Source organism: Hippocampus guttulatus, chromosome 3 (genome assembly GCF_054856545.1).
Source record: "Hippocampus guttulatus isolate MCC_2025c chromosome 3, RoL_Hgut_1.0, whole genome shotgun sequence".
Classification (NCBI taxonomy): Eukaryota; Metazoa; Chordata; class Actinopteri; order Syngnathiformes; family Syngnathidae; genus Hippocampus; species Hippocampus guttulatus.
Genome location: NC_141263.1, coordinates 14,727,177 through 14,754,666, shown reverse-complemented (window position 1 = coordinate 14,754,666; position 27,490 = coordinate 14,727,177). Strand labels below are relative to the sequence as shown.

Sequence of the window (27,490 nt, the reverse complement as noted above, 5' to 3'; positions counted from 1 at the left end):
AAATAAATCAACGCTGCATATTGTATTTGGCATTCATGAGGCCATTGAACAGGCAAGTTAAAGATGGCGTGTCATCAATCCTAATTGAGGAAGTTGTTTTAATGTGGTACAGTGATTGCAGCCAAATGTTGAACTGTTCCATTTTGCCACTCTTTGAACCCTTTGGGGGATAGCGGTAACTACAGCGGACAGCTTTTGTTATCAGGTTACAGGTTGCATGAAAGGGTTAATGCTGATTGTCTTTTATCGGACTTTGTCGCGTTGTGTTTTCTTGTTTGTGTTTTTTTTTTGGGCAAATCTCAATGATCATGTTTTTCACCCATTTAAATAAAGGATACATAAAAAAAATATAAACTGACTGTCCAACTAGTCACTGATGCTAGCCTACAAGTTTTCCTCGAAAATCCCCAAAGACTCAAAAGAGGTTCTTGAAAATCTTTTCAACGTGCTGCTTCTGGCAAGGTTGCGTTACCTGTTAAGGAACTTCCTGAAGACGCGGCGGTAAGCGTAGCCAGCACGCCTCACCCTAATGTTTTCCTTCAGGCCGAGATATTCCACCTGGTGCTTCACACTGGAAACACACAAGCACAAGAATCAACCAAACGATGGCTGACTTTTTTGGATTAAGTCACCGTCTCGATCAGCGCAGCACTTTCGAGCACTGATCGCCGTTAAAGCTTAATACAGTGAACTCCCACTATGTTCATTTTTCATGCCCTCGCTGTATCACAGATTTTTAAGCAATCGCTTTTCTTAAGCATATGCATATGAGCTACTTTTTCCCCCTCCAACAATCTACTTCGTACATTCAGACTTCCCGTCAAAACAGCGGTTCCGGATGCTAATTAATGGGTCGGACTAAACAGGAAGTTCATAAACCGTGAACAATATAAGTACTTCTCAGCCCTCTAAGCAGGAAACTGAAAGAAAGCGATAAAGTAGGGGAACGTCCCACATAGTAAGATGGCCTTTCGGTGGAGAATTAAAAAAAAAAACTTGAGGAGGCAGGAAGGTGATGAAGAAAAAGGTCAGAGTGACTTTTTCGCTTACCGGCCCTCTTCCCAGTCTCGGGGTTTCTTGGTCTCGTTGGGTTTGATACAGCGGATGTAATGGGGAGTACATTTCATCAAGGTGCTCACCAGGTCATTGGCTTGTTTCTGGGTGGTTGAAAAGAACATTATTAACATGCTGTGTCTCCTCAAACATAATCTTACAAAATAATACTGTAATATTTTGAACTGCACATTATTCTCATGATGCATGTTAATTAATGACTATGATCTCAAAAAGCTATTGCAAAAGACTTGTTGTCGTGCAATGAAGTGACAATTAAAATTAATTATGTGATAACTGAGTCACACGAATAAATCTATTATCAATATTGCTGCAACAAATAGATGAGTTGTTTTGAAATTTTTACAATTAAGGTAAACAATTTGGTCAACTGCTGTTGAATGTACACTTTGCTAGCAAAAACACTTCCAATATCTACTTGCTATATCCATCCATCCATCCATGCATGCATCCAATATCTGCACTGCTTATCCCCGTGAGCGTCGCGGGACTTGCAATATCTCAATGTTACTATGCGAGAAGCCAATTCTAAGTCTTGGGTACAGATTATAGCAAGAAAAAAACTACATTATTTGGCTTTAGCGGGCCACATATGATGATGTGGCGGACCAGATCTGGCCCCCGGACCTTGTGTTTGAGACCTGCGGCTTAAACACTAACACACACACACACACACACACAAATATGCAGAAACACATGCACACACACATATGCAGAAACACACATGCACTTGCAGAAATATGCACAGTGAAACACACACACGCACACACAGAAGCATGCACTAACACAAGCACAGAGACACACAAACAGAAACAAGGACATACACACGCGCACACACCTTTATTTTACTGCCTGCAGTTGTGGGCCGACCCTTCTTCTCCGCATTGAGGTTTTCAGGGAAGAGAGCTCTGAAGAAAGCTCTGTTAGAGGACAAAGGTGAGCAGAGTAAGTGGCTATCATCCTCCATTCAACATCACCTCCTGGCAGCCCAAAACAAAAATGCAGTTAATGATTCAATAAGCCAAAGGCCTTCAACAAACGTCAACCATTTACATTTCAAATCCACCCAAGGTCACAGGTGTAGATGGTTAAACTGGGAAATGACTTGTTCACACAGAAATCCTCCCTGTGAAAGTGGAAACCCAAAATGCGCTGCCTCTCACCTCATCAGGGAACTGATGACAAGCGTTTGACTAGAAATGCCTTTTGCAAAAAGGACAACGCAGCCGTTCCAACAACATGGATCTCAGAATGGATCCCATATGCTTAACTTGGCGTGTTGGACAGAAGTCGCTTAGCAAAACAAGTGCTACATTTTATTTTGGTCGACAACTATTTATTTTCTAAATTGCTAGCCTAGCAGCATTTGGCTGCAACCGCCAATTATTTTAATAATCCATAAATCTTCATTCAAATGGACATCAATTGTTTGTGATGTAATTATTGGTTTGGTCTGTTACAGTAGCCAGAAAACAGGCACAAATGTTGTTTTCCCAAAGCAATGGCAGATGTTTGCAAAGATCTTAATTTGATTAGACACAAAGATAGTCAAGCGAATAATGAGAACATTAGTATACTGGAGAAAGGATGACATTCAGAGAATTCGGTCAACTCAGGTTTTCATAATAACAATAATAATATATGTAATGAGTAATACACGTGATATTTATGAATTCAGGGTTAGGTTCAGCAAAAAAAAAAAAAAGGATTAAATTTACTAAATATTATAACATATGGTAAAATCTGTATTGCGTAATATTTTATAGCTCAAACTTTCAAACAAAAAGTCATCAGTCAATTCAGGTCGAGGGTCATCTGCAAAAGTTGAATCAAGGCAACTGAACACTTTTTGTTCAATTTGTTGTTTTGTTTTGTTTTTTCTCTTGTCTTACAAAAATGTTACAAAATGACGGGCAATAACGCTATTGGGTTAAATATATCTGTTTTCATACATAGGTTTTCGCCTCCTTTAGTTCTCATATTAGAAAATATTGCACTAAGCTGCGCTACAGTTGACACATGCTGTTATTTTATTGTTCTTTCTCGTGTCGGAATTCTTCACCCATCTTGTTCTCAATGTAGTTTATTTACATTTGAGCGTCGGCCTGAAAACTGGGTGGCCTGAGAACAAAGGCTCCACGGATTTTGTGTAGACAAACAACACCCAGCTGACACTGGTCTTTTTTTCCCCTTATCTTTTAACCTGCTACGCTCAAGAACAAGGCTTTTTCCTTCCTGCCTGATCTTCCTTTATGACGACCATGTGTTTTATTGCATGTACAGTTTTGATAGGGTTGACTTTCAATTTACCCGTGTCAAATCAGTTTCCCCCATTGAAATGAATGGGCATGTCATTCAACCACTCCAGCGCTACATAATCTACCACCCTTTTTAGTTTCATGATTTTAATCATGAAAAATAGCACAGTGGTGTAAAATATGAATACGGAGAAAATAAGAACATTTCACATTTCAATGGGTGTCTTCTCCATGCAAATTGCAAGTGTTTTTATTTTGTATTTGTGTGTTTGAATCTTTTGTACTTGTCAATAAACAGCTGAAAGTGTATCAGCATTCTTAAACACTGATGGGAATGAAAAACGGGTTATTTATGAGAACTCAATTTCGAGGAATTGTTTGTTTGCTTCCCTGATGATTCTACTGATCGATTCCTCAAAACAGTGGTTTGACCGGCAACGTGCTGCTGGTGAGGCTGCTTAAAGCTATTTGTTCTGGGCCGTGATTCTCCCAACATAGTGGAAAGCACTTTGAGTGGGATACAGAAAGAAAATGTGTTGAGACCCGGCTGTCACCTGTCTCAGATGTGCCTCTCGTGAGACTTCCCGATTTTACCTGTAGGAGAGTTTCTAAAAAGTACAGTAGGTTTCTATAATTATGTGGAAGATAGTTGGCAAAACCTATGTTAGTTCTTGACAGATCAACTTTGTTTTATGCTTATATAGTATTTGTTAATTTGGATCTATTGTATAAGTGCCGATGTTTAGCCCACTCAAGCATCCCTTTCATGGGGGGCAAATTCATTATTTAAAAAAAAAAAAATCCAAGTTATCAAGTTCAAAACTCTCGACACTGTCATAAGCATGTAACTAATGTCCAAACCCGATAAGCCCGTAACAATGAAAACAACTGTATTACTGTTGGATGCCAGGAAATACTCTACAAATTACTCACATTTGACTGCTCTGCATCAATTCAATGAGGTCAGTGAAAAGGACGTCTCGGTTCCTTTCACAGAATCCGCCTGCGTCGTAGGACACCTGGAAAAAAGCAGAGAATCCATTATGGAAGGTAAAGCTACACTATTTAAACCTTGAACTTGATGAAAATTGCACATGTGGGAAAATAATCTGACTGTAAATCGATGGGATTGTATTTTATGACATTGGGCAAGGATGAGTTTGTGCATCAAATGTGTTGTGGTATTAAAAGTGGAGCATAAATTGAGCCTTGTTATTCCTCCACTGTCGTAGCCTGAGGTCATAGGAGCCCCTCAAGTCATTAGGGCACGGCTCATTAAGCATGTGGCATGTGTGCCAGGCCAAGACCACCAAACATCTGGAGAAGGACAGTGACGACCGGGGCTCAAAATATATGTGAAAATAAAACAAATACGGCTGAGTATTAGGTGTCAGGTTACATAACAGGCATGTTAAACCTATATAAATAGACAAAGCAGACATGCTCCAGAGCTATAGAACTGTTAGTTTAACCCTAAAAAAAGGACAATGACATCATGACCAGAAATATAACCACCAGTAGTGTAAGCTATATTTAAAGGGAGCAGCAACAATTCTCATACTGACACCACTAAAATAGCAATTTAATAATGCTGCACACCACTAACCACTTTACAAGGTGGAATCACTTTTTGGTCTGAAATATATAGAGCAGAACTGAGCTTAAGTACAAAATATAATTTTAGAAAAATGTATTCCGTGACCACGTTCAAAACAACTATCTCAAATCATCTTTGCCCATTGAGTTAGATGGAAATGCCATTATTCCGCTTCAGCTTCCGCCAAAAAACTAACATTTTTCATCATTTCATATGTAAATTTTATTAGACTTTGTATGTGTACCTAATGTGCTCTGTTCATGCTTCTAGAGAGCAAACCGACCTTGCCAGCGTAGTGGTGAATGATGAAGCCTTGATTCCAGCTGTTGAAGTGCTCATGAGTGTTGATCTGCATGCGGAGCTTCTGCAGCATAGTTTGGTCCGCCCCTTCGCCAACCGCATGCATGGTGGCACAGACGTCGTCCAGGATGCTCATAATGCCGGGAGGATTCTGGGAAGTCCAGGAAAAACACTGTTTTATCACATCGATAACCATGAATCTTACATTTGTTTTTGTTTTTGTCATTGGGCTGACAATAAAGAAGTCTCTATTATTTGCGATTCTTTTTTCCAGTCAGCAGGATTGAGATAATTGTCTTTTCTGTTAAAAATAATGTATAGAAAGAACCTATTAAAGGGTACGCAGATTCCATCTTATAATTTTCTTTGTTTAGCAGATTTTCCGCACTAAAAGGCCCACCTAAAAGTGTAAAATTTTCTCAAAAGCCAACAGTGTGCCTTATAATCCGATGCATTATTCAGATTTCTTGGACATAGTATTTTAAATGTTCTGCGCTTTGTTACAGCTGCAGCAATTGTGAAAGGGCTGTATAAATAAAGCTGTATTGTACTGTGTTGTATTCCCTTTAGCATAGCACCATCTAGTGGATGCGTAATGCCCAAACCATTATTGCAGCTTCTATCTATGCGACGTATCACGCGGTGCGCCCTATATATTGAAAGCAAAATAGGCCATTATAGTGTGGAAAATACGGTAAATAAAAGCAGTGGATACTTACGGAATAAATATTTACACTTATTATGTGCAGTGTTGGATATTAACGAGCTTTACATGTCTACTCTATCAAATGGAAATGTCAATTGATATGAAAACCTTTCGAAAAGTGAAAATATATTTGCCAAACAGTACATGGTCAGCTAACTAATTTAATCATGTTGCTAAATGAAGGTCCACCTTTTGATCATAAAATTCATAAAAATCACCAAAAATGTGCACCATCTCAGCATCACACATATTTGACTGTGTCACCCCCCCCCTCCCAACACACACACATTTTTGTATTATAGTTCAAAAGAATTATCTGCCTATAGAGAAGAGTTGTAAAGGCTACGGTATAAATGTGCCAGTGTGTGGAGCAGTGTAGGAAGCCAGTGGACACACACTTCCCTGTTTGAGTCAACAGTGTTAACAGTGTGCCCTACACTCTATACACAAAAGTAGTGTCTTGTTAAAGGCAATGTGAACATGCAGCTGAAGCATCGGGCGTTGATATGGCGCTACTGTATGCCTCCTCTCGAACATTACTAGCTTGTTGTAAAGCGCTTAAATATCTCAGTGGGACTGATGAATCTCATTATAATTACTCTTAATCACACACACTTTTAGCATTGCAGACAGGAAAAGGAAGTCAACACATTGAAAGAAAGCAGTCTATACATTGTTTATATATTACAGTCGCTTGTTGCCAGTATAATGAAACGTGAAAAATAACCCAATACCTTTTTAATCAGTGATTCTCAAAGTGAGGTACGTGTACCAGCTCCCTCCAGTTACCAGGGAGGAAAAAAAAAAGAAAAATCAAATCAAATCGAAGTATTTAACTATTAAGTTCAACATATCAAACTTATAATTTTTAAGAATGATTCTTTTTTTAAACATTTATGTAGTTATATTTTCTATTCGAGTCATTTTAATGTAAGCACATTTTAAATGCATGTTATTTTATTTTCCTACATTGAGACAGTCTTGAGTCATTACATTGTGAAGGCATACCCAATGATGTTTTCAATGAGTATACGGTGTGTTTGTGTGTGTGTGTGTGTGTGTGCGCGCGCGCGTTATCATTCTGAATATTGTACCCATGTACACTGAACTTGGGTGCACATATCTTTATTTACTTTGCTCTCGATGAGGTCGCAGACAATCTTGTTATTGAAGTAGTCAATAGGACTCCATTTGATGCCCTCCTGAACATACTCCTCCTACAAACACATGCGTAGAAGAAAAGGCTGAATAGAAACCACATGGAGGCTGGAAATAAACAAAACTTCAAAAAGTATTCATGACGTGGAGGAACGTCACCTGTTCAGCTTTAAGTGTCAGCTCAATGAAAATTTGTTGCAGTTTTTCATTCACAAAGTTGATGCAGAACTGCTCAAAGCCGTTTTTCTAAAGAGGGGGCGGGTGAGGAAGACAATACGTGGTTAATAAAAGGCAAACACATTACGAGAGCTTTGTCTTCTGCTGAGGACGGATATCCTCTGAGCTCAATGGGCTTTGTTTGGGGTGGGAGCTTAAAGCAGGCTGCCAGCTATCAAGAGGAAAGGCCACATTGTGTAATTCACGGAACATACAATGGACCTTCGGCCCGAGCCTTATGTGCTGTTCATCTGCATCTTCCTGGCTTGACGACCTTTTCGGGCTGTGCAGGAGAGAGCCTCGCAACTGCGGAATTTGACTGCGCAATTCGCAGACTGTCATGTTGACGTCTTATTAGCAATCCACAGCAGGTCAAAAACAATCTCATGAAGCCAACTAAACAAACGCGTAATCAGTTGAGATGTGCCTGTTGGCATCTGCTCTTTCAATTAAGAAATGGAGACTCAGACGTTAAGTCTAATCCTTTGTATTTAATCTGTTTATACATTCAACCTTAAAACCTGTTGGTTTGATGCTTTCTCTGTGTGAGGTTGTCAAACTCACTTGGAAAATCTCAAATCCGTAAATGTCCAAAACGCCAACATTCAACTCCTGGTGATCCTTTACCATGGCTTTATTGATGGACTGAAGAAGAAGAAGAAAAAATATATACAGTATATATTTAAATACATTTTGTTCATGTTAAAGTTAGCAAGCTAGCTAGCTAGCTAGCCATAGATACATTGTTTGATAGATGGGGGGGGGGGCGGATGCTTCATTTTCTGATCATTCTGATTATGTACGAGTACAATGTGTGACAGCTACCTCAACTAGGAAGTCAAAGACACGCGAGTGCAATGCTTTGGAGAGGGCGTCGCGTGTGTAACACGCCTGCTCCACATTCAAGGTCACGTCGATGGACTCCAGTGCACTGCCCCATTTGCTGTCCATCTTGCGACTGGTCAGCTTCTCTTTCAGACGATTCTGGTCGATACCCAACAAAAAGGCAGGGAAGGCTAGAACTGGAAGAGAACATTAAAAGAGGGCTCAAGTAACACTTCTGGAATGGTGATCTGAAATTAAAAAGGGAGTAAACGTCCCCACATTGTACGTAGCACTGAGACTGATCCAACCGCATTATGCATTGCACTCAATCTTATCAAAAGGAGATAAAGTCTCTCCAAGCACAATGTATGACATCAGTGTGTTCACATTTACAAAACGGTGGCATTTTGGGATTACACAACTCACAAGAATACTTGTCATGAAAAATGACTACTAAATACGAGCTGATTAAAAAAAAAGAAAGGTGCATTTTTCCAAACTTGGCGTTAATTCTGTCCCCTTGAGAGCCCCTCCCTGACTTAATAATGTGACTCACTTCCCCTAAAAGGAAATGGCCCTCAAGTCTGCATATTGACTGTGTCTGGGAATGCATCAGTCCACTGCACCAGTTCTGCTTTTGGGACAATCTACTAGGAGTGGGTGCAAAAGTCAGCTTTTGTGTTGGTGGTGGCAAGTATACAACAAGGAGCACCATTTTGGGGGTAGAGGGGGGTTTAGTTAGTATAAGTGGCAGCCGGCAGGAATATGCACACACCGGTAAGCCAAGTACAATGGACAGAAAAGCAGACCAACAGGTACTTAAGTGGACAGATACAAACACAAAAGCAGGCCAACAGACAGACAAACAGATTGATTCATTGAGAAACAAAGAAGACAGGTTGGAACAAACGCAGACACAGACAGAAGACAGCTGCTTTTATTCTGTCATCCTGTCAAATTTGTGCATCAGTCATAAAAGTGGTGCAGCTTGTGGCGCAATTAGAAACATGCGTAAAAAGTTTTTCAGTAGTTCAGACGGTTTTTACTGAAGTTAAAGTGATGGAATTGGAGGTCTGGTTGGAAGAGGCAAACATAACATTATTAAATTACAGAAAAAGCTCAAGAGTTTTGTTTCGGATGACTCTTGTGACTGGCTCCAAGTCACCTCTAGTATCATGAAAAAGCTCCAAAACTGCATTGCTGAATCCACGATATGTCTTGTTTATTTGTTTGCAAAATATTTACACAAGCGGAAAGATCCATACTGACTGTTGCCTCTCATTTTGTCAATGCTATGCCTTGTCACAATAATGACATATTGTCACAGTCACTGTTAAGCACTTTCAGAAGTCTTCTCCAGAGACGCAAAATTAGCCCCCACAATTTGTCTCAGGTTTGAAAAATCTAATTGCAAGAGCTAATTTAAACATCTGCATTGAATCATCCCTGTATCTTTCATGAAAATCGACAGCTAATTTAGCTCTATGTCAGAAAAGTTCCAGGACTGGAGTCACAAAATATTTGTACTACAGTACTGGTAATCACTCAGCTGTCTAAAGCACTTTCCCAGTCTTTTCTGCCACATCTTCATGCACGATTGAAAGCTTTCTTTCGGAATGCAGCACGGCGTCCCTTTGTCATTTCAGCCATCTTGATGTCATGCACCTCTTCAATTGCCAGGTCGTGTGAGTGGGGAGGTTGGTCCGGCACGGTGAGGTTTTCTTGGCCGGGAATTGTAAGCTGCTCGGGATATTGTGATCTGTTGTCATGGTGAAGAGCCACGAGTTGCCCAACTATAACTCAACACTGGAGGATCTTCGTCTGGCCCACAGTGTAGGGCATACTCATAGTTTGGGTTTGAAATATATCTTTCATAAAACCGGTCCTTGAACTTTTCTGACACACCTCAAATTTGTGTGCCTGAAATTTTAATCAATCAAAAGATGGAATCAGACAGAAAAGTTGACAGGCAATTGACGGGCTTGCATGACCACAGACACCCACTGAGATGGGCAGGCAGAGAGAAAACGAAAACGCAAACAGGCAGGTAAAACTGAAACACCAGGCACGATATCAAAACACACAAGAACGTGGATAAGCAAACAGAAACAAACAGACGACTAATGAGATACAGAGGGAACCACACACTGGTGGTTCCTTAGTCCAGAAAGGCCACTTACACTCTTCACTCTCCACAGCAGCGTAGTTGCCCGCCTCCTTGAAGCTGATGTTGCCCACGTGCAGGACGCCAGCCACAATCTGAAGCACCATGGCGCGGTCCTGATCCGAGATGCCAATCACCTTCATGGCATGCTGGCAACACCAAGAGTCAACAGTTACAACAAAATCGGGAAGCCAAAGTGGACACAGTCACTGGGACAGAAAAGTATGTGTTGATGGGATACTACGGTCCTTACCACGGTCTCCTGGAAATCATTTTTGTCATTAATGTCGTCCACTTTGTAAGAACCAGACTGGTTGAGGTAAGTGTAGTAATCCAAACTTGTGATCCCAAGGCTGTTCTTCTGGTCGTCGCTCGCACCTTCTATCAACTGTACTCAGAGACACAATAACATGTAATGCTGTGCTGGTTCACATGTACATCATCAGATTATGTAAAGTTGTTTTACATGAGTCAAAGCGCTCGCATTGGAAAACACATTTTCAAAGAGCCAAATGGTATTTTCCATGACACTTTTCAGGGAGTTAAAACAGAAGGCATTAAGGAGTTGCAGCTAGAATAATTTCTGCTCTTGCGGTAAAATGTTGGGTGTGTGTCTGGGGGAATTTCTGTCCATTAATCCAGATCGATATGTGTTAGTTCACTCAACCTGAGAAGGCCTAATGGCTCTGAATCTCTGTTCTACTTCATCCCGGTGCTTAAGCCCAAACCCTGTTTGATACGTGAATTGAGATATTGCCCAATACGTCAGTCCATATCCTGATTTTCCCTCACAGACTGTATCGGTGAGCCAACCATTTCCTCACTGCTGCGCAGGTCGCAAATAGCTCCCACCTGATAGAATATATGGAAACTCCTCTCGCCAGGATTCCTCATGACGACACGTGACTTCTCCAGAAGGAAGTTGGAGATTTTCCCTCCATCTGGCTCGCCGCCGTTGCTGAACTGGATCTCAAAGTATTTCCCCTGATGGACCAGAGAGACATTTTCACCAACCGAGTGGGCTAACAGACAGGAGCTGCGGGCTCTGACGTGCTCCTGTGTGTGCTCCCATATGAATATTTTACTGCATTTTTACTGTATTCACCAGACGGGCGTGTAGTGTAATGTCTTTTCCAGTCACTTTCAAACTGAGAGCAGTAGCTCGACACTGAACAGAGGCATTATTGACTCAAAGACACTACCTCAAAAGCAGTTATTTAAGGCGGATGGAGCCAAAATAAAGGGATTTTTTCCTGAGATGATACAGTAGGGTTGTGGAACCGATGCATCTCGAAAGACAAATATAACCCGAGAGGAAACCACATACTCATCATACAAAATAAACATGTGTTCTGACGTTGCATCATATAAATTTAGTATGGAAGACTCAAATGGCCCCTGGACCATTTCATTGGAACGGTCTGCCTTCATTTTAGGAAGCTATCCGTCTTCTATATGACTTTGAAAGCTTATGTAAACAAAGCTGGGGTTATCAGTTGCATGAGGCAGATGACAACTGCATCGCCGTGTGTGTTTGACTTCGCTTCAGGAGAAATTGCCAAACACCTTTTAGGACCATGTTTTGTATTTGAATGGCCCGAAAATTCCAAAGTATTAATTTTTTTGTTTTGTTACGTTAACATTACGACTTTTTAATTCCCATGGCATATAGGTTGTACATGTGGTCGTTTTTTTTTTTGTTTTGTTTTTTAAACTGATGTTCAGATTGTGAGAAGGTCTTTGGAAAAATGCCTCGACTGTTACGGCGACTTGACCCAAATAAGTACCCCTACTCTAAATTATCTCACAATGACCACTTATGCCATCATAGGTATGTCCTCTATAAAATTGCGTTGGATCGTGTACTTCTCGTTATATCACAAACCTCCATTGTATCTTTTTTTATTTACAGGTGAACACTATTTGAAAGTGACTTGTCATGGCTTACTTTTAAAAACTATGTAATGCAGTGTGACAATGGTATGAGGTATTGGGAAATCTTACAAATCTGCTGGAGTTGTTGTTCCTAACTGTCTTGGCGTTACCAAAGGCCTCCAGCAGCGGGTTGGACTGCAGGATGATGTCTTTGACGTGCTGTGAGGATGCAAAGGGGCATGCGCAATGAGCGACATCTCTCTCTCTCTCTCACACACACACACACAAACTCGCGCGCGCGCGCACACACACACACACACACACACACACACACACACACAGAGTAGAGTGTATTAGGTAAAGATATCACATTCTTCACACTCTCACTTGTGAGTGTGACTGGAACTTTCCACTCACACACTCTTTTTGTACAAACACAGTCTGGAGGACATCTTTCCTTTGCAAGGCATTTCTATGTCAGACTCTCATTCGATTGAAATTACAGACTTCCAGTCACTTTATGGAGACTGGAATTAAATGCCCAATACTCAGAAAAAGTTTGGGATATCGATCTTTCTGGTGAAATTTCAGGATGAACCTACAATGTACCACAACCTTTTCAGGTGAACTTAAATTGACCTTGTCGAAACGTTTGAATGTCCATGTCTCACTGTCTATTTCAGTTTTTTTTCACAACTTATTAAACTGATGTAATGGCCAAAATATGGAGAAAGAAAAGCTCTGCCTATGATCCCAAAAACACAACTCGTCTGTGAAGTATGGTGGAGGTAATATTGTTTCTTACTATTAAAGAATTGCTACATTGGTAGCTTGCTAGCTTATTTCCTTAATAAGATAAGATAAGATAAGAAAACCTTTATCAGTCTCGCAATGGAGAAATTCCCAATTCACAGCAGCAAAGTTATGAAAGGAAGAAGTAGAACAACAAAATATAGGAGCTGCTGGAAAGGCAGCCACTCTCGCGGCGCCATTTTGAATTAGCCCACGCGTGACTTCATGACTTCTTACAACCATCAGCATGTAAAATGTTACTACAGTGTGTTAAAATACAGTACAATAATATTGATCACAATTATTCTCATGAAAAAAATAATTCATGTTTTTTTTTTTTTAATTTGGTTTTGCTGCTCCAGATATTTGCGTTGAACTGAATTGAACCGTACTGTTTGGTAAAATGGAAACCAAGCCAATTTATCAGTCATGCAGTGCAATATTTTCCGATTCATTTTTGAGAAAAAAAGTGGATTGAATATAAATGGAATCCCACTGCTGTTGCAGTGCAGGCATTTCCTCATCACATTTAGATCTTTATCAAGCTTAGAAGCAGGACATTTCAGGGGTGGCAAATAGCTGGAGGAAGCCGTTTAAATATTAAGGATTTTAGCTGGCTGTAGAGTCTTGTTTTGATTTGATTTCATGCTTCACAATCCACTCATTGTGGATTCGAGTATAAACAGAATGAGAAGTTGTTCTGACATGACTTTTTCTGTCATTCGTAAGAAGAAAATGGTCTCACCTGCACCCTTGGTCCGCCTCCTGACACTCTGGAGATATATCCCATTATGTATTTGGCCGCCACAGTCTTGCCGGCTCCACTCTCACCACTAAAAGAGACAAAATATATCAACATCTGCTTTTTCTCGTCTTATTCATCTTTAAATGATACGCTGAACAATATGATGGAAAGCGCTGCTGTTATTACAGTTATGAATTGTGTGCTTTACAGATCTAATTTGTGCATAACCTTTTTATTGCAGTTCTTGTTTCCCCAGTTCTGGATTCTTTGTGGTTTTGGACATTTAGTTTCTGTTTTGCGCAGGAGAACATTTCCCTCTTGCACATAATGAAAGTCATAAATGAGTGCTCTTGACTACACCATTGTAGTTTAATGCCTGGACTTTACTGTTGCAAAATATCAAAACAGTAATTTGATAGGATACGTACGCCACAAATACGGAGTTGCTATTTAGTATTTGGTTTTCAAATATTGGATTTTGTCATTAAATCTCAAGAAATTATAGTGCATACAGTAGCAGGCAGTGCATTTCGGACGTGTGCCGTCAGCGATGACTTGGCAAAACAGAAGTTGAAATCTGAAATAAAAAAAATTAAATAGTGGCAGCCAAAAGAGTGGCTTTGAAAAATATGTTTGTTCTCTCAAATTGTACTGTATCCATCAACTAAATAAATAATATTGGTGACAGTCTAGTGCATGTAAATCCCGTTGGCACACACTTGCCTTCATCTCTATTCCCACACCCTACACTCTACTTTCCCTTCTTGACTTTTGGGTCATACTTATTTGGACGCATGTGGTTTGGCAGTGGATGGCTGCGGAGTCTTGTTTTTATTTTTTATTTTTTTTCTCCAGCGCCTTAAAGTAGAGTCGTCTTGCTAAATGCTGTGTGAGAAACAGCTGCAGCCTGTTAGCGGCGGCCAGAGGAAGTCATGGGAGCCACTCGTCTATTAACCCTCCCCCACAGTCCAGCACCTCCTCAGCTCTGTTGGGGCCTCCTCACTGTACATTGGAAATACTCACAATACTGCACGCGAGCATACGTTTTTCAGAGTCCCTCTTCAAACGAGTTTTCTATTTTGGGCACATCAGTATAAAGCCGTGGGGGGCGTAAATGATGTCTGTAGGGATTTATCAACTACAGTGAGCATCAGCGCTCCTTAATCAAGGATAACTTTAGCAGTTTGGTTAGTAAAGTAATTCTGTGCAATGTATTTGATAAAAATGATGTGATGGAACAGTCAGTAATGTGAGATTTAGGTAAAAACACATAAGTAGGTGAGTCAGGTAAAAGTAAATTCGAAAAATAAAACACACGTGAGGGCCTCCTCATATTTGTGGTTCAACATTTGGGAATTCACATATTGGCAAGTTTTTGGGGAACCTTTCCTCCGTTATTTGCTGAAAGCGCAGTTGGTGTTTTTGTGCTCAGGCAAGAGCAAAAAAAAAAGATTGCTTTTCCACCATCTTGTTGCGTCTTGGTGCCAAAGAACCATATAGAGAAGAGTTGTAGTGTTACGATTAGACAAAAAGTATTAAATTGCTGCCAACTCGTGGTTTCCCAGTACCAAGGAACAACATTGAAGCAAGTTGGGTCGGTTCAATTAGACAAAAGTAGTGATTTGCCATCAATGTGGGGCACCTTGGTGCCTAGGCTCAATGTTGGAAGTGAGTTGAGGAGCTTTAATAAGATAAAAGTAGTGCTCCGCCCCAATATTGTGGCATCTTGGTGCCAAGGAACCAGGTGGAATTGAGTTGATGAGCTTCATTTTGACCAAACTTGTGCTTTGTACCTATTTTGTGGTATGTATAGGCTGTTATAGCCCTTTTATGGAGGGGGCATCAATTACTCACCTAATAATAAAACGTATTGGAATTTGTACATGGACCTAATGCTGCATATCGACTTATGGCTCAAAGTGTTCAAACTTTAAATGGCGGTTTACACAGTGTTGTGAAATGAAAAGCAGAGCACTTCTGGAAATGAGCTCGTGGTTAGTTCAATAAAAAATAAAAAATAAAAAAACAATCCTGCTTCTGCTAGAGAGTCCATAAATGAGCTGCTGTTCATGTGCCATCAAAATATCAGATCACAACTTCTTACATGACAACACGTACTAATCACACATGCTGGGAGATGCCAATGTCACAATATAAATACTGACTTCAAGTACAGTAACCAAGTATTTGTACTTCCTCACCCCCGAGTCACCGCCACTGCTTATATTGTTCATTGTCCAAGTAAATGGTGAAAATTGGAAACACATGCCAATGCTGACCGCACTGCCTGGCCAGCAGTTGGCAGAAGCCTATGTTTGCCTCATCATAACACCATTTCCATTCTTTTGTTTGCTGATTTAGACCATCGCATAATCCAACTCTGTGCTTTTATGTGGGGGGGAAACTGAACTAGCAAGTGCTCACTGGGCAAACAACAGGCTTAAAGTGCTGAAGCAGGATTCATTCATCATGAGGTAAGCACTATGACTATAGCAACCGTGGAGCTCAGGTGACTGCGCCATGGGATAAAAGGTCCCATCATGACACATCAGTCGTTTCAGCACAACCAGGATGTTGAGGAAAAAGCATTACAGTAGCACACCTCTTGACATCACATCATGTTGATTGTACTTGTATAGCTCTGACTCATATCAGAAGTTATCTCATGGCACTTAACAATTCCAGAAAAAATACATTCCAGATCCCGAGGGACCATCTGTCTCAGACGGGTTTCGATGCAGAGTCAAGAGTAGAGGGACAAAGAGTAAATAAAGAGAGAAAACAGGAAAGAGCAGTTGAGCGACCAGGGGAGGGATGGGAGAACAATAGGCACAACAACTAATTTTAATGGTCCGGCCCACTTGACATCTACCGAGGCCGTATGTGGCCCACAATGTGAAATGAGTTTGACACCCCTGATGTAGCTCTTAGTTGCAAAAAGATTGGTGGTCCCAAGCTAAACGGGTTACGGTACTCAGTAACTGTAATAATAATAATAATAATAATCCTCAACTATCATGAGTTGCATTACTTTTTGCTGGCTAAATGTAATGTATTACTGCAACATGCGCCCCAACACTGCTTGTCATGCAGTTTTGTTTTTTTTTGTTGTTGTTGTTGGGGTTTTTTTTACCTAATGATGACACACTGATTTTCTCGGTCGATCATCATATTTCTGTACATGTTGTCCGCCAGAGCGTAGATGTGAGGAGGGTTCTCATACTGGGCCTGATGGGAGAGAAACATACCACAAGGACAGGATATTAGAAAAGATTTGTTCAAGCATTGTGTTGGCTATAAATTTTCAAAAATGTCCATGTATCAAGTGCAAAAGATAATTCAAAACACACCAGTGAAACGCATTGTTGTCTTGAATCCCACACAGAGTGAATATAAAAAGTCTACACATCCGTGTTCAAATGGAAGGTTTTTGTGGCGGGGGAAAAAATAAAATGAGCAAGATAAATAAAATCCATCATTAATGTGTGCCGTACATGTTCAACTTTATTGGATTATAAAAATAATAATAGGAATAAAACCTTTTCGAGTGAGGAAATAAAAATAAACCACTGAAAATGCGGTTATATAAACCGGGGTGTTACATGAACAGTAGTCCAGGGTCACCATGTGAGTGTGTCGGGCCGTCCAATGATGCTGGTAAAAATTGCATGAATAAATGTAATAAAATCAACATGTTCTTGCTTTTTTAAAAAAAAATAGGTAATATTCAATATGTGAGGTTTTCAATCATCATTAATCTTTTTATCGCAATGTAAATTTTTTTGCATCAGATTAAATTCGTCCATACTGTCTTGAATAAGTTATACAGCCCAGAAAATGTCAAATGTTTAACATTCAGTTAAATATTATGTGACAATAAAACTCAAAAACATGTAAAAAATAAAATAAAATAAACAGAAGCAATATTTACTGAAAGGCTTACATAAAATGCAGGATAAAGAGGCTAAATATGTAATAAAACATAATTATTGAAACTTAGCATATTTTAAATGCACAGGGCCAGTAGCGGTAATGCCAGGGGCCACAACAACGGCTGAAATATTCCTTTCTTGTAGGGTTAGAACACAACAACATCAATGCTAGCCCATAGTCCTCCTTTGTTAGCATTAAACATAACATACTTATCAAAAGCTAAATTATGTGATTGATTTAAATATTAAACCTGTCAGGGATTTCAATGATAGTGGATGATCAAGATTTTCCAACTTCCTAAAAGTTTGTACTAGCACTAAATAGTACAGATAAGGACCAAATGCTTTGCTCTCCACACGTTTATTTGACTATACATATACTGTAATGTCTTCTGCATTTTTAAAGGCAGCCAGTACGTTTATCTGCACGGTACTGAATATTTCTTCAGAGTGTCTGGGGCTGGTGTGCAGCTGGCCGAACACACAGTTCTATGACGGCGCTGCCAAGCTTTCCCAGCGATCATGTCCAGTTCCTGACAGGCAACATCTGCACCCGCCAGCTGGAACATTCACCTTCAATCCAACCCAGTTCTTTTCAGCAACTTTGTTCTGCAGACGGTCTCATCTTCGAAGCTATGCGTGCTGCAGCGACACGGCCTGCGTGGATGCTTTCAGGTTCAATTCAGCGACTCACCGCGCCTTGATAGATCTCCACTTCTTTTTCTCCAAAGTAAGGCATCTGCTTGAAGGGGTTGATGGAGATTAGCACAGGACCAATGTATGTCTGACAGGAGCATTGGTTGTTAAAGATCACAAAGAGACTTGTTGGGTTTTTTGGGCTGTCCTGCAGAAGACTAAAGGTATTTTTTAAACAAATAAATGGAACAATTAAACAAATACACTTTAAATAATTCAAAATATTTGTTACATATGTATTTATAATTTTAACCCCCAAAAAAATCAAGACAAAGAGTGTGATGTCTGGCATTTCTCAACTTTTGTGACAGATTTTAAAAAAATTACACTAAACTTTTACATTAACAATCATTTTACATAAAATTTAATGTTTCACTAGCTATTATAAATTTAAAAAAACTATTATCTTTTAATAGCCAACTTTTCTTCCAATTTTAAATCAAAATGATGTTAAAATGGCATTTCTTTTACATTAAAAAATCATTTTGAATAAAAAGTGTATCTTGTTACATTCTATTTTTTATAGAATTTTTACTCTCGCAAAAAAGAATGACTGATTCTTAACATTTATACATTTAACCATTTGACGTGGGGCATGTTTAATTTTATTCTTACAAGATGCGGTGGGCCGATAAAATACATGTAGTGGGGCTGCATATGACCCCATCAGCCAGACTTTGGACACCGCGGAACTTTAAATTTGGTTATAGTTTGCCATTCCAGTTGCTCATGTACTAGACTGTTGAATGGTCTGATAGTTAAAGAAAAATATTACCTGATCAGATTTTTATAGAAAGTCCTTGGTTTTGAGCAAATGGTTGAGAATGGGCTGGACATTCAACACCGTTGTGAGGTTTTACACCCTGAAGCCAAAGCGCTGTCGATGACAGATAAAGCCGCTATTGTGGGTGGCCTACAATGAAAGAACTGCAGTGCTGCTGGCAAGGAGGCCGCACAGTTGCTGCTGTTTGCTGACCAACATCTAAATCCTGACTACGAGTTGTCAGGTCTAAAGCTGCCAGCATTTTGCAAAGTTCACAACCCCCAGACACTGCCATAAAAGTGCTTCTTGGAGAACTGTTTTTCAAAGGGATTCGTCATTCCTCATTCATGAGTAGTTCATTCAGCAAATTGTGCGTGTACTTGGGATTAGAAAAAATAATAAATCCTCATCGGTGTGCAATGTGCGTTGCTTTCAAGAGTTTAAATCAAAACCAGAACTGCTCACAAAGCCGAATACGGTATGTCTGCAAAAACATGAGTTATGTTTTAAATGAAGTTTAGTGTAAAAAGTAACAGGCTGTGCGACAATGACTCGAAGTCATATCTGGGAGAAAATAAAAAAACAAAGAAAGGGGTGGGGGGCACCATATGTCAAGGGGTCTTCCTTAGGCCACCACTTTTTATAAGTACGAATGGAAATTGGTTTTACAGTCAATGTTTGCAAATTTGCGGAATGACATTTACAAATTCGCCTGTTTGCGCTTTTCTTGTTTTGTTTTTTCTAGCTATCCGCCTTTAGGCTACTTGTTGTTTTTGTGCTCAGTGGGCTGAAACGGGGCTAGACAGATTCATGACGGGACTATAGCATCCCACAGCTCCACTGTAACACCGTGCATGCGGTATACAAATGATTCAGTGAACATTCAAAGTTTTCCAAGGACATTTACGTCATTGAACCCACTATTTGTAATTTGCGAACGATCTTGGCATGGACGTGTGAAAGGCTTCGTTTTGCTCCCCCCCCCCACACACGTGGCGCAAAATCAAGTTATTATCATTGTTATTTTACTCTAAATTAGCGCTCAATTTAGCACCAAACCAAGTGAAAATGGCTTGTAATCATGCTATTATGAAGCTTCTACCGTGCTTTTTTCATAACCCAAAGATGTTAAAACAGTATTGAATCTAACTGGCTTAGATGCTGCACATAGTGATTTTATCGGTAACGTAGCATCTTATTTCTATATTGTACAGTATTTATCTTTAACCATACAGATAAAAATAATGTCAGGAACATATTAAGTGCATTTTCATTCCTTTCAATAGGAAACATGACCTTGTTTTGTGAGCATTTTGGCTCGCGAACTGAAGCGCAGAACAAACCATAAGCAGTACTTGGCTGCCATTTTGTGGCATCTATCAGCAATTACAAACCAGGAAATCTAAACATACTAAATACATCAAATAATTTGGGCATCCAGGCTGCACACATGCAGATTGACTGTTTTGTTAGTTTGCACCCCAGTGAAATATTCAAACTTTGCGCGACTCAAACATCTAGCAGTGGTAGCAAGCTGACCTGTGCCCCTTTAACCGCAGCAGGAGGCAGGACATTAGCTTCCGACAATAAGGTTACTCACTGCCGCCAATGACTATCAGGATATTCTGGGAAAAGCGGAGGTGAAGGGAAACTCGCAATTCCTCGCCGAGGTGCAAGGCGCCAATGTAAGGTGAGGATACAAAGATGTAGTCATCCATGTAACGCTTCTTCAGGTTGTCCACGATGGCGTCCTCGTTGATCTTGCTAAGCAGGACCATGTCATCCACTCCGCTCAGTTTGATATTGTGGCTCTGCCAGTGGTACCCAAACTGACCCCGGCCCCCCTGAAACAAAAACAAAAAAGTGAGATGAGCCAGCAAAGCCAACCAGAACATTTCATTGACTTTTGAGTACAACTGTCATAAAACAAGAGGATTACATGTCTAATAAAACTATTTATTTGTGTACATGTTTGCATGTATAACTAAGGTAACCAAATCAGAATATGAGCAACAATCCACAAAAATAAATTTCATGTCCCTCAGTATAAAAACTAAATATTATTATCTTTGCAAAGGCAGACTATTTTTTTTAATGTGGCTTAAATCACTGATTCTTAAACTGTGCCACGAGGGTTGCATCTAGTGGTATGCAAGAAAAAAAAAACTGCTTACGATTGTGCAGGTGCACCAAATTTATGGCCAGTAAGTGTATATTGGTTTGATTTACTTCATATGTTGATGAAGATTCTACAAAAAAAAATAATAAGAGTAAAAAAATAACAATAGTAGAAATAACACAAAAATATACAAAAAAAATATTTTTTAAATTTGACATTCAGAACAGAAAATATCTTATAGCCGTCAAAGACATTGTACACCATAGCCAAAGTAAAAGCGCTGCTTGAATATTTTAGTCTGAAAATAAGACTGTTTTCAATTTGTTAATGATATCCTGTTTTTTTTTTGTTTGTTCACTCTTTGCATAGCGGTTCACATTTGAGTTGAGGGGAGTTCAAATCCTAAGTAAAATATATTGACAGATACATGAAGCCTATCAAATATTACATAAATATGTTATTAGTAAATACCTAAAATTGAAATATTATATAACATCACATTTAAAACATGTATGTATTTATATATAGAACAACTACAATTGGTATAGGCTCGAGCACAGCCTTAACCCTAGTGAGGATAAGCAGGATAAAAGATGGAATGGATGAAATAAAAAACAAACAAAAATTGAGTGTGGCTTCAGGCACATGTGGCATCCCCACCAAACCCCATCTATGAGGTCATCAGACAAAAAGAAACACTTCTTTACAATCTGTACATTTTGTGACTGCTGCAGCATGATGAGTGTGTTTCCTGTTGGATTCAACTTCCATCCACATCCGAATACTCAGCCCACATTCTCTTGTTTTTCTTAAGATGACTTGTGAGGTCATCCATCATGCGCTATGAATCAGTGTTGTGTCACTCAGCGTGCGGCTACTGTGGACGTAGGTCACATCGTGCAGCTTGGCTAGCGACGGTGAAGCATCCACTATTCAACCCTTGACTTCCTCCCAAGAGGAAAGTGGGGAAGCCTAGTGAGGGGATTCTAATTCATACTCTCAAAAAAAAGAAAAAGAAGAAGAACAATCTACCGCCACGATCTAATCAGATCAAAACTGAAATCTTGTGGAATCTCATGGAAAAGGTGTAATAAGTCTGTATTAAAATCACATGGAAACTCATTAACTTTGTTATAGAGAGAGGGGTGCTTTTATCATCTTCCAGGGTGAATTTAGACTTTACAGAGAAAAAAAAAATAGACCACTTTACATGCTGTGTGCCGGTGAAAAATGTTCACAGCTTTTGTAGACTTTCCCAGGTACTTTTCCTCTCTAGTAAAAGAGCCAATTGACGCCTAATTAATCCTTCACATCACAACCATTAACATGTTTGACTGCTTTTCTTCTTGGTGGGGCAAAAGGAAATGCACATATTTTCCTTTTCACAATAACATGAGAATGCTGCATTAGGAGGAATGGAAAAATGTATGTATTAGCTGTTATGGTCACCATGCATACAAAGAAATCTTGACACTGTTCTTTTAGAGGGTAGCATTGAATGTTTGGTTAATCGTGGGAGGGAACTGTGCTACAATTGGTGTTTAGTGAGCAAAAGGTGCTATTTGACTGGGGCTTTTGACAAACGCATCTTGCGCAATTTATCTATCATGACGCCGCAGCAGAGGTGGGTAATATCGAGCTCCATTTAAGATAAGGTAAGATAAGAAACCCTTTATTAGTCTCGCAATGGAGAAATTCCCAATTCACAGCAGCAAAGTTATGAAAGGAAGAAGTAGAACAACAAAATATAGGAGCTGCTGGAAAGGCAGCCACTCTCACGGCACCATTTTGAAGTCAAAATAACAAAAATAACACAACACAACACATAGGACACAGACAGTCGTGCAATCTTCACCACTTTTCTGCATACACTTTGTTGTCTGAAGCAGTTATAGATGAAAGAGGAGAGGATCAAAGTGTCCTTTCACCAGTGGATCAGAGACGTCATGCTGAAAATGTGCACACGTCTGCTACAAGCTAAGTTTTGAAAGCAAACACGAAGCTGTAGCGTCCATTGACGAAAAGAGATTACCGGTAGTTCACTTCTCCTGTCCCCCGTAATCCGCTTCAAACTCCAAGCCGCGACTCCCAGTTCCAAATCCGCATCGGCGCTCCGCGCTAACGCTCCTTTCTTCTCATCGTCGGCTCCTCAAGACTTACATCCATCCAGCCGCAGACCGTTCAACAGCACCGATCTCTCCGCTGACAGTGATCCCTTGCTATTTCGCGGTTCGTTTATCGCGACTTCACTGCATCGAGGATTTTTTCAAACATATTCATAAAAAAAAAAAAATAAATCATATACATGTAGTACAGTACTGTATATGTTGCTCTATGTGACTTGCTGTTGTTTTGCTGACTTTCAGAGCTTCTCGCGGACCGTTTGCGGACTTTTTGCGGGGTCGCTACTTCGCGGATTTTCGTTTATCGCGGGTGGTTTTGGTCCCCATTAACCGCGATAAACGAGGGATTACTGTATTCCGTTTCGTCGACTCAAGTGACTTGTTGAATAAATTGTACTTGTCAGCATACCGTTAATGCTACATCCTTTTATTTGATGATTTTTGTGAAGAAGGAACACTACTTTTATGCCGTTGCATATAGCTACGTTCCGCTGGCGGGCAAAAAAAACAAGGAAAAAAAACGGCATCTGAGTCACACAGTCATGTCATGTAATTTCAACCTACAAGAACTCGACTGGAGAAACACACAAAAGGCTGTCGCCGTGTGCATTTGCAAAACAATGCCCTGTGGAATTAAAACCAGTAGGTCAGCCACAGCACATAAATGCAAATTGCAGTTCAGTCAACCAAATCAGAGTTCCTCACTGTACAAAGGGTTGGGCACATTCAAATGAAACGGGGGAAAAAAGTAAACCCACATTGTACGCAGATCAGTGAAGATGAAGCAACTTATAGTTGGCAGAACTCACATTGTACAGCACATTTGACAATAAAGTTGTATCCAATCCAATCCAATTGTTTTTTGAATTAATGAAACAAGGTGTCAGTTGCTGAGAAATGTGGGTGCTCTCCGCCCGGTGAGCAGATTGTGCTGGTTTAACTGCATGTGTAATTAAGAGTTCATTTATGATCAGTAATTGTGGGTTAATTTGCTCTAGTTGGGTATTTGACAGGTGATATTTTTGGGCAATATGATATTTTGTTTAGACAAACGTAGATCTTTGTGCCCATGTCGCGGCATCTATTTTTTGTTGTGGAAGTTGTGGGCCTTCAATTGATGCGGGTATTTTCACTTTAAGCAACAGGGCTCAGTTTCTTTCCCCCGTGAATAGCAGGGCTTGACTGTATCTGGACTTCTCCCCTCTCTTTTTTAAACATCCAATCAAATTTTTCTAAAGTTAGATAGCTGTGACAGTCACCCATGCACTTTCAGACAAATCATTGAATTGCACAATATCAGTATCGCACAATCCCTCCAATGATATAAATCAAGCAATAACACATGCTGAGCATTTTACATAAGCATGTTTTGGCACCACGGACAAAACCAAGACCCATAAATGCTTCAGGTCAATAATTGTCAACATAGTGTGTGTGGGAAAACCATCTAGTCGAGAAAAAAAAAAGGCAAACCTTCAAGTGCGCTGCAATTAACCTGTCTGAAATGGAAAACGTGCAGATTCATGATGAGGGAACTAATAAGTTGTGCACATAAGAGGTGCATGTCAAACGGGAGAATAGCTTCATATGTTTTGACTCGGGCTGGTTTAATGAGGCAAGACTGAGAAAATAGTCTTGCATCAACAGTCACGGGCAGGGAGGAGCTGACCAGGGAAAAAGGGCGGCACACACAAACACAGACATACATACACACAAAGATGCCTGGGAGGTGCCTTGAATTGTCCGCACACAGGTCTCTGGAGGGTTAAAGTTCATTGCACTCAAACTGTGATAGTGTTTGAGAGGGACGCCACTTTCCAACCATCTTGTCAGAAGTTGTTTTATGTTCAATTTGCTTCTTCACCTTGGAATTTAAACTTCTGAATCTATCGTAGCTTCTATTTGTTGACTGAGAGCTTGTTTACAGCAGACGTGTGTGATGTCATGCAGGCTGTGATCATGACGTCTCTAAACCACTGGTGAAAGGAGACTTTAGATTCTCTCCTCTTTCGTCCACACAAACAACAAGGCACATGGAATAGTTGTTAACGATTGTATTGTTCTCCATGTTTTATGCTATGTTGTATAATTGTTTTATGTTTAATGTGCTGGAAAGCGCTTTGTTACGGCTGCAGCTGTTGTGAAAACACTGTATAAATGCAAATGTATTGTATAATAAACCTCTAGCAAGACAGGGTTTAGTAAGTCAAACCAAAACTAAAGGTTGGTTTAGTTTTGGTTAACCCCCCCCCCCCCACACACACACACACATAGAAAAGGCCTTTCAGCATCCATCCCGATCCATAAGTCTAGGCTTTCCCTACCCATGCAAATACCATCGCCATATATGGCGAGCGCTGAGCAGAAGCTGGCTCAGCGAACAGGAAATGGCTGGCTTTGATTCAGTATCATAAGCGGCACTTTTCCCCTCATTTCTCCCTTCTGTGCTTTTCCACCGCAGAAGCTGACACACAGTCCAGCCAGTGTTACCACTATGAGCATGAGAAACACAAGCCCGCCCTCCTAAAATTAGAAACAAGTGAGGTCGCTAATCACTTTGTAGTGGCACACATTGTACTTGAAAACAACAGAACGTATGAGCAAGTGATGGACAGATTGTGATTGTGTCGACCACAAAATGAAAGAAATTGAAACCTTGCCATGTGGCAATGTATTGAAGAAATGACCTCTGTTAATGCCACGAAAAGTAGACCACAATAGGTATCAAGGGATGGGTAATCATTTCCGTATAATGGATTAGGTACTTAAAGATGCCTTTCTCTTCCTAACATGGGCCCAACCTTATTCAAGAGAAATGTTAGTGTTTGATAATTCCAAATATGTTGTGATTAGTGGCGCCACCGTAGTCCACTTTGACCCCCTTTTTTTTTTAGACAAACTTGTTCTGGTACCTGTGCTCAAATCTTAGAATAGAGTGTTTAAATCAACAAAACATCAATGTGTTGCCAAATTTCCACGAACATTTTAGAATAGAAGCAAACCGCCCCTATTTTATTAGTAAATACTGCACTGTAAACCAGGGATGCAGATATTGATATTAGAATCAAATATTCTAGCATTTATCCAATTTTCCAATAAAAAATACCTTTGCATTTTGACCACATGGGGTCGCTATCCACGCGTTCTAATGTAGTATCTGTGACTGTTTCTTGTTTTAAATGGCAGGCCTGTCCTGGTGAGTGACTTGGGTGTCACTGAATGTGCATGTGCAGAGTCGCTGTTAATTGGCGAATCTGTCAGTCACTAAACCATCAGTGTCCATGTTGTGTGTCTTTTCTCCGGGTATTCCAGTTTCCTCCCACATTCCAAAACCTGCAAGGTCGGTTAATGGAACACTCTAAATTGTCCCTATTTGTGAGTGTGAGCAGGGAGGGTTGTTCATCTATGTGTGCCCTGCGATTGGCTGGCAACCAGTTCAGGGTGTATGCCGCCTATTGCCCGATGACATCTGGGAGAGACTCCAGGACGTCCTGGTCACCCTTGTGAGGATAATTTGATTAGAAAATGGATGGACGTAGTGGATACGACTTGCCGTGCAGCCGTAGTCATGTCGAGATGCCAATGTTTTGAATTTGAGTGACGTATCTGCCACATTTTAAAGTCGTAAAATAAAAGTTAGAGTAGATATAACCAATGAAGAAAAACATCACATATCCAAATCCAAATTGAAATATTGTATTTCATTACAAGCCAAAAAGTAACCATGTAGCATCTGAGGTCAGTGACAAAACTGTTTCTTCGATTCCGGGAACGATCTGGTTCAGTTTAAGCGGAAGAGAATAAAATATTTGGACAAGAGTACTGCAAATCCGTTCTCTGAACTTTATCCACCCAATTAGGCTAATCAGAGTCAAGATAAACCAACTGCATGTGCCTCCATTGAACATTCATAACAACTAATTAAACGCTAAATGAAAAAAAATGAACATGAAATTTACTGTCAAACTAAACATGGAACAAAGAGAATTACACTTTGTGTATTTAAAATAGCCACATACCTTAGCCTTTCAGTCGCTAAGCAGCATCTACAGTATATTGTGGTGCTGTAACCCATTCAGCAACGGATTGAACACAAATGGAACACAAGCAGACAATGTAACAGCGCGCGGTCATATTTCTTATCCTC

At 40.0% G+C, this 27,490-nt stretch overlaps 1 protein-coding gene across 2 annotated transcripts in view; it reads right to left on the bottom strand.

The window, feature by feature from the left end:
• Positions 1-27,490, bottom strand: part of myo1ea (myosin IEa) — a 48,452-nt gene that overhangs the window by 11,260 nt on the left and 9,702 nt on the right. For both annotated transcript variants that reach the window (XM_086106968.1, XM_086106970.1), the window contains exons 2-18: positions 20,802-20,945; positions 18,337-18,426; positions 16,844-16,938; positions 13,711-13,798; positions 12,303-12,392; positions 11,151-11,282; positions 10,552-10,686; positions 10,315-10,447; positions 8,135-8,331; positions 7,874-7,954; positions 7,253-7,339; positions 7,069-7,152; positions 5,213-5,380; positions 4,266-4,351; positions 1,913-1,994; positions 1,051-1,157; positions 473-571 (exon numbers count right to left, since the gene is read on the bottom strand). In XM_086106968.1, the coding sequence (XP_085963094.1) occupies positions 473-571; positions 1,051-1,157; positions 1,913-1,994; positions 4,266-4,351; positions 5,213-5,380; positions 7,069-7,152; positions 7,253-7,339; positions 7,874-7,954; positions 8,135-8,331; positions 10,315-10,447; positions 10,552-10,686; positions 11,151-11,282; positions 12,303-12,392; positions 13,711-13,798; positions 16,844-16,938; positions 18,337-18,426; positions 20,802-20,945 (1,898 nt within the window). The remainder of the gene's footprint in view (positions 1-472; positions 572-1,050; positions 1,158-1,912; positions 1,995-4,265; positions 4,352-5,212; positions 5,381-7,068; positions 7,153-7,252; positions 7,340-7,873; positions 7,955-8,134; positions 8,332-10,314; positions 10,448-10,551; positions 10,687-11,150; positions 11,283-12,302; positions 12,393-13,710; positions 13,799-16,843; positions 16,939-18,336; positions 18,427-20,801; positions 20,946-27,490) is intronic.